At 40.7% G+C, this 7,845-nt stretch overlaps 1 protein-coding gene across 1 annotated transcript in view; it reads left to right on the top strand.

Annotated features, from left to right (window-relative positions):
- Positions 1-7,845, top strand: part of ULK2 (unc-51 like autophagy activating kinase 2) — a 49,799-nt gene that overhangs the window by 15,253 nt on the left and 26,701 nt on the right. Inside the window, exons 5-9 of the mRNA XM_025214836.1 lie at positions 574-747; positions 1,842-1,915; positions 3,115-3,216; positions 3,611-3,669; positions 5,025-5,107. Coding sequence (XP_025070621.1) covers positions 574-747; positions 1,842-1,915; positions 3,115-3,216; positions 3,611-3,669; positions 5,025-5,107 — 492 coding nt within the window. The remainder of the gene's footprint in view (positions 1-573; positions 748-1,841; positions 1,916-3,114; positions 3,217-3,610; positions 3,670-5,024; positions 5,108-7,845) is intronic.

The following is a 7,845-nucleotide window of genomic DNA, read 5'->3' as shown; positions in this document are numbered from 1 at the left end:
CATTCCTGCAAGTCATATAGCACCCTCTGAAGAGCTATGCACAAACTACGTTTTAATTTCTTCATTTCTTTTGAAGCATAACTGGCCATAGGTGAAAGCATAATTCAGCCACATGTACGTTGATATAACTTTGTTGGAACTGAGAACAGGTGGTAGGATGGAATATTGGTCTTATTTCTTCTGTGCTGGTGTACTTCTAAGTAAGTGCTTAGTAAACTGTTTTTCAGCGGCATGTTTCCTGTAGCTACGTAGGTTGTTAGGTGGCAAACAAAATGCCAATAACAATGGCAAGTTTCACAAGCAAAATACAGTTATTTACACAGCTCAGGGGTAAATACAGATAATTCAAAACATCCCTAGTGGTAAAGCTAAGAAAATGCTGTTGAATATGTAATTGAGGAATACTCATTTATAGAAACTCATCAGAATTGGATGGCTTTGCATAGGATGCAGAAATATGACTCGATTGGCTTTTTCAGGCTTCCTACATTCGGTGGTGTTTAAACGTATTCCCTTTTTACTCATGATAAATGCAGATGGTGTTTACTTTTTCTACATGTATATTACTTTCAGCTAAAGGAACGCTTAGTGAAGACACCATCCGAGTGTTCCTCCAGCAGATTGCAGCAGCTATGCGTATTTTACATAGCAAAGGAATAATTCATAGGGATCTAAAACCCCAGAACATCTTGCTGTCTTATGCAAGTCGCAGGAAGTCAAGTGTCAGTGGCATCCGTATCAAAATAGGTAAGTAATCTTTTTCCCCTAGAAAGATAAATTACAGTATGGGAAAATCAATTCAGCAGCGCCTTTGTAATGAGATGGAATGGAAGTACTGAATCTGGAGCTTGTGCATTAAATTGCAGAACACCTGCAAGCATGGAAGGAGGAACTTGATACCAGAAGATAGTCCTGCTGCATTAAGAAAAACAAGTTTAAAAAATTAATTGTAATTCAAGTTTGATTAAATATGTAACTTGAATAAGCAATTAATGTATGTTTTAATATTAAATCGTTGAATTCAGAATATGGAGCTTTGCTTCACTGTAGGTCTAAAAATCTGCTTAACTTTTAGTCCACTTCAGCATGTGTTTGCTGATCATAGTTCAGTTTGTGCTTTTAATGAAAGGCCTTAATACTTTTTCTGTTTGTGTTTAAGGTCTAGAAATGTAGGTTAAGACCTATTGTTAGTAAAAGGAGGTTTGACATTAACTGGGATTATCGGATACATCCTAATAGATTATTTTCAGAAATCCTATCTCTTACCACCAGGAGCAAGTTTCTGTTGGTATAAACGTTTGTGTTTTTAATTGGTTTCTTTTGGGGTACAAGTCTCTGAGTGAAAGTGAGAGGTCTGTTGAGTGTATGGTCTGTTATAACAAACTGGCATCTATCCGTCAGTACAAAAAAGGCAAAAATCCCTTCCCCTTATCTTATTTGACAGTTCCCAAACCCTCTCACCTGTATATATTTAAAAAAAAACCCCAAAAACATTCCGGCATCTGAAATTTGAATCCCCAGACTTCTACCTGATATGATTTTAATGAAGCAGATTGTGTATTCATCACTCTTAATTGCCAGGCAGCATTCTCTGCAGCTGGAGAGCTGGCTGAGTAGCAGTTTGTGCAGATAATGCTGTTGCTGTTTCTTGGCTTGCTGCATTGTTCCTCTTGCCTTCAGTTTACAGCACGGCCTTCTGCTATTCCACTAAGCTGGCATTTCATAACAATTCTGCACCTATTTTTCCCTCCAGCTGGTAATTTCAGCAGATTCTAGATCAGTTCTAGACTCTATATAGGTGCAAGCAGTATTTTTGGTGACATACCTATTTCTTTAAACAGCTGACTTTGGTTTTGCTCGTTACCTGCATAGTAACATGATGGCTGCCACTCTGTGCGGATCCCCAATGTATATGGTGAGTGACCGCTTATGTTGTGCATCTCAAACGCTGCTTGCAAAGCAATAGGATTTGCTATCTGGAAAATGGCAAGTGCTTGGGATTGTCTGAGGATGTTTTGGGGAACATCTTTCCGCAGTCTGCCCAGCCACTGTTGACTTGTGCTGTGGAGACCATAGTTGTTCACGTGGGAGAAGCTTAGAGAGAAAGCGACTGTTTCTTTAGTGTGGCAAGTTAATAAAAACCCTGGCAAATTAAAGTGGGCAGTAATATTTCAGTGTTGATATTATGGCTCATGAGACATGTTGGTTCTTGCATACTCTGTGATTCACTGGGGATGTTATTCCTGAAGTATGCAAACTGGTGGCATGTGCAAACTGCTTCTTCTGAATAAGAGGGCATTGTCTAATTCCCAATTTCTGTGCACTAGGCAGGGACATAAACTGAGAAGTGGCAAATAGTTAGAATGCCATCAACAGAAAACTTGAGAGTAATGGAAAACTTTACTCCGGGTGGAATGAAAATGACATTTATGTGCTGTCCTTGCACAGCAGCAGCTTCAAACAATTCTACTCTGTCATTTATCTTTGTGATACTACCTGCTGGATGGGACACTGGCCTTGTTCTTGGGACTGCCACTAGCCTGCTGGGTGATGGTGGGCAAACTATTTTGCCTCCCTGTGCCTCGCCTTCCCCATCTGTAAAATGATATTACTTTGTAAAGAGTTTTGACGCTCACATATACTATAGAAGAGCAAGATATTCATCGGCATATTTCTGTGCATACCGATTGCCGCTATTCTAGGGTTGTCAACTGACTGAAGCTGTTCTGGGAGATTTATTTTTTTTTTTCCCCTTAAAATATCCTAGTAAAATCTCCCAGATTGCTTTCAGTCCTTGCTGGGAGATCGATGCTGATTCTGCTAGACTCCTGGCCAATCTGGGAAGGTTGGCAACCCTACCCTGTTCCCATGCTGTAGAACCCATATTGCCAACCAAACACCTGCATTCTTCAGGGGAAAAGCAATTGCTTTTAAAAGCCACATAGTAGTACAGATTAAAGGGCTAAAATTATCATTCCAAGGTATTTGCCTCGTGGCAGCATGCTGGACCATTTATTACTGCATTGCAGTTCATGTGCAGATTATTTTTTAATTTGTACCATGATTGCTGCCAGATCTGCTCCATTCCTTCCATAACTTTCCTGTGCTTTCCAGGCTCCGGAGGTAATTATGTCACAACACTACGACGCAAAGGCAGATCTGTGGAGCATAGGAACGGTGATTTATCAGTGTCTTGTTGGAAAACCACCTTTTCAGGTAACACTTGTTTTCAGTCTGACTCGCAGTTGACTCTCTTCCCCCCCACCCCAAAAGGCTGTTGGGGCACTTTCCTTCCAGAAAATGGGGATGCATATGCCACAGACCCAGGGGGCTCTAGGGATGCCCAAAAAAGAAGTGTGGCGTTCCCTCTCTGTCCTACTGGAAACAGAGTGTTAAGTTTAGGGCATGTGTGCTGAAGGTTGCTCAGTACTGAAGTCACTTCTGAGCTTAGGCCTCCCCTTGGCAATGTAAACCTCTTTCCATGCACCCGCTTTAATTAGTTAGGCCTCCTTTTTAAGCATGTGCTGATATAAACAGGTGAGAGCTATTTTCTTTGGTCATCTGTGTTAGGGTTTGCTTTTTTTAACAAATCTATGTTTGCATTTGACAGGCCAATAGTCCTCAAGACTTGAGAATGTTCTATGAAAAGAACAGGAACTTGATTCCTAGGTATGTATGTTTTGTGATGGGGTACTAGTTTCTGTATGTCTGGAAACTGAGTGATTCAGTGAATGCTCCCATATCTTTTCAAACAGAAATGTGACTTCAGAAATTGACTGTAAAATGATATTACCCTGGCTACCACGTCTTCTCTGTGCCTGCTCATCTACTGACTTTGACGCACAGGTTTTAATATTTTAGTCCTGCCAAGCCAATGCAGCTGTTGAAGAATGAGTTAGGTTCTTATGTCTAGTCTATCAGCAGAAATGTTAATTAAGTTCTATCTGCAGAATCGTTTATGGGGTGCACATGCTAGAAAGAGCGCACAGCTTGACTTTCAGGTTGTGCCATCACATTGCAGGGCTGAGAGGAAACAGTTTGGAAAAAAAAGCGCAAAATTGCTATCTAGATTGGGGAGACGGATGTGCTGATTTAGGAATGGTATCAGTTTCAAAATGGTAAATTTTCTCATTTTGGCTTTATTTTGTTTTTCATTGTTTTGTAGCCTCCACTGTAGAACAAAATGGTACCTTACAAGTTGTCCCTGCACTTTTGCTAACTCACAAGTGCTTATTATTTATTGGTATCCTTTTAAAAACCCTTTTGTAGATGAAAGCCAAGATTAAAAAAACAAAAAAAAAACTAATTAATTTTGGGCATTTCAGTTTTGGAAATACCAACATGTTCTGTGTTGAAAGGGCCTGAGTTTTAGGAAGTGTGCAATGCCTGCCCTGAAAAGTGGATGCTTCAAAATGGTTCAAATGAGACATTCTTAAGTAGAGGCACTGACAATTGTACTCATTTTTGAGAGAACCTGCCCCAAATGCTGAGTCTTCATCCAGAGTGGAGTACAGTGGGGAGCCGCTCCCAAAGTCTGCTCAGAGTTGAAAGCTACACTTGAAAATGTAAATAACCAGGAAGATTTTGACATGAGGGTTTTACCTTGGAAAAATGGTGACTAGATGTGTTGATGTGTCCACTCCAGGTGTGCAAGTATGGGTGCCACTTCTATGCCTGGCCTTAAATGCCAGCTACTTGAATTGCCAGAGCCTTTGTCCTATGGGCATCATTTCTCTTGTCACTTTTCAGGATTAGACTTCCCACTTTTTCTTTCTTTTGGGACACCAGGGCCCTGTAGGAATTGATGTTGTGTTGCTAGATTGATTTAGGAATAACGTGGAGCCTTGTGTCTCGCGTTGTAACTTCTCTTCCTTGTGGCCTAGCTAATCCAGTTATATGTCTTCTGTAAGACGACAGCATGCCTTCAGAAGATGCAAAGGCATTTCAGGAGGTCAGCTTTCTGGAAGGAACTGTAATTATTATTTTAAAATAACGTATATTTGTTTGCTTCTCTTTATACACAGCATTCCTAGGGAAACATCAGCTTATCTGGGTGACCTGCTGTTGAGTTTGCTTCAGAGAAACCAGAAAGATAGAATGGACTTTGGTACGTTACCTCTTCAGTAGCTCTCTTGATTTTATTTCTTTCGGCTGTTGACTGTTTGTTGACAATATCAGATTACTTTTCTTAACTGTTTGATTTAATTCAGTCTGGTGTTACAAGTCATCAGAAAGTTTTTAAGTATTTCAGGTTTGACAAACATTTGGCTAGAATGGCTTGAGCAGGAATATCTTGCCTTGACCAAGAGGCTCAAAGTCTTCTCTTTTTCTGTGAATCAAGTCATAGAAAGAAATGAAACATCTTTTTCCGCTCATGTGTAGAGGATATGGCATAGTCATCCACAGTTCCATTAAATTATAAGCATCCCCGTCGCCTAACAGAAATAGTTTTTATCTGTAATTTATGACATTTGTGGTTACTTAAAATATAAAATGTCATCACTAGTAACTTTTAAATGTGATCTTTCTTCACTGTTCATTCATAGCAGCCTAGGGAAAAATGGCTGTAGATGGAAGGCAAGGATCCAAGAGTTGGCAACTTTCTGTTTTTAAATTATTTGTTGTTGCTTCCTTCAGTCTTGGGTACAAGCCCAAGAACAGTTGGTGTGGCGCTCCTAGTAATGTTTTATTAGCTGGTAAACAACAACTGATGTTCTATGTACGTAATCCTTCGTAGCTTCTAAGGACTGTGATTTATGATTGTTCTAAACAAATGAACCAACCTTACACAACCTGTGGGTATGTAGGACGTTAATCATTAAAAAAAAACAAAACAAAAGCAGCATTGAAATAGCAAGCGGGTGTACTATTTATAGCTGTTCTTTTCTAATGTCTAGTTGGCGTCTATAATTGTTGGGGAATGTTTCCAACTAAACCCTTGTTCTGCCAGCTCAGGTTTTTATCTCTCGCTGACCAACTGACACATGGTAGCTGTTTGCACAAGACTGAAGAGAAAGATGTGCTTTTCCATTTTGTTCGGTTGGCAGGCGGCTTTTCCAGTGGACACAGCTGCTTTCGTTATGCTAGTCCTTAAATTTCATGTTGTAGTAACTTCTTGTAAACTTTTTTGTAAAGGCTCTTTTTGGCTTTGAAAATATGCTCAGCAAATCTGGACTTGCATGGCATTTTTACTATAGAAATACAGCTTCCAAAACTGTAACTTCCTGTTGCTTTTTCGTGAAGAAACAAAGGGAGTGCTCTGTCAGTGCCTATGGGCAGAGACGCGCACAGAAGGGAAGTGAAGCACTCGCGTAACGCTAGCATTGTGTGTTTGGCCGAGCGAGTTCCCAAGTGTCACTTTTTGGAGTGGCTTATTCACAGATTTCCATAATTGTGTGATCAGAACAATAAGTGTTAATGAAATATTAACACTGCCTTTTAAAATGTAGATGCACCAACAAATAGTATATCCCTGAAGTGTTGTGGATGTGGATGTCCGATTTGTTTTTGGTCACTCATTAAATTTTACCAGCATCAAATGAAAAGCAAATACATGCTCAGAGTCCTCTAACAGATTCACTTGCACCCTATTTGTTGTTATCCAAATGTGCTGGGCATCTGTCGTGAAAGCCCGACCATTGTGATCCAGGATATTGCATACTCCCTGTGTCTCTGAAGCAAACTTGCATCTAGGCAAATGAATTAATCTTGGATAGCATTTGGGTTACGGTATTTGCTTGCCCTACTCCAGTCAGCCTCTTTCACAGCAACAAACCTGAAGCAGATGCTGTCCAGCCCCCAGGTTTTCCAAAACCCCCAGGATGTAAATGGAACCATGGGGATACTCTCACTTCCATCATCTAATTTTAATTCTGCTGTCAATTTGGGTTGTATCCTTACTGTGCACTGGCTAAAGGTCAGCATAAAATTAGATAACTGCAGTGCGCTTTGCTCAGAGGACTGCCTTCTAAATCCACTTGGAAGCTGACCTGAGCAAAGAGGATAGCAGCTTAGTTGTTAAACAAACTATTTCACCACAAGCATATTGCACTAAATGCCTCTGGGTTTCCAGGAGAAATTGGATGTGTCAGTTTGACCTAGAAAGCCTGATGAGCCAGCAGCTACCGACTTAAGGCTGCTTCTTGGTATGTCAGATTGTCGCAAGTGACACCAGTGCGAAGAGGCTCGTGCTAGAGCACCGTTCATATGAGATGGGGCTCTTCAGCTTTTCAGTGCGCTTCCCCCTCTGAGCATGAGTTGGTCCCTGTCTGTTGTCCTGCAGGGCATGCTAAAATGCACACTTTTTGGGAGTGGCCCATCAGTTGAGGGGAGATGTATTGAGGGTTGCTGATTTGTGCAGTGGAGGTAGCTGCCAGATTGTGTTTTTGTTTTCTGATTATTTTTTTTATACTTGTTAACTAGCCTAAGAGCCTGGAATAGTCACTTGCCTCTAGTCTTGCTTTATAAATGTGTAAATAATGCTCTGAAAGGTGCTTTACAATGCAAGCCTTAACAAAAGAATAAAAAAAAGCCCTCTAGATTTCAGGGGCTCCATAGGATCTGTATTGCATGTAACATACTGTGACGTGAAAATGGACTTAGGAGCCAGGTCCATAGTCGCTTAACAGCAGCAGTGCAGCTTGATGCCAGCTGAATGCTTTGTTTGGCTTTTACTGGTTAGCTGGGAGATTTCTGGCTGCAGAACAGGGTGTTCTAACTGTCTAAGGTTTCAAGGCTGAAAAATTCAGCATCCATTGAATTTCTCAAAGGTGCTAGGACTGTTCCTTGCTCCAAGAAAGAGGTTGATTTTTGTGGGTGGCTTTGTTTTTTTTAAGATCCCTGAAG

The sequence above is a fragment of the Alligator sinensis genome, unplaced genomic scaffold (assembly GCF_000455745.1).
Source record: "Alligator sinensis unplaced genomic scaffold, ASM45574v1 scaffold1801_1, whole genome shotgun sequence".
Lineage (NCBI taxonomy): Eukaryota > Metazoa > Chordata > Crocodylia > Alligatoridae > Alligator > Alligator sinensis.
The sequence above is the reverse complement of the archived record's forward strand: the minus strand, read 5'-3'. Positions and strand labels throughout refer to the sequence as shown.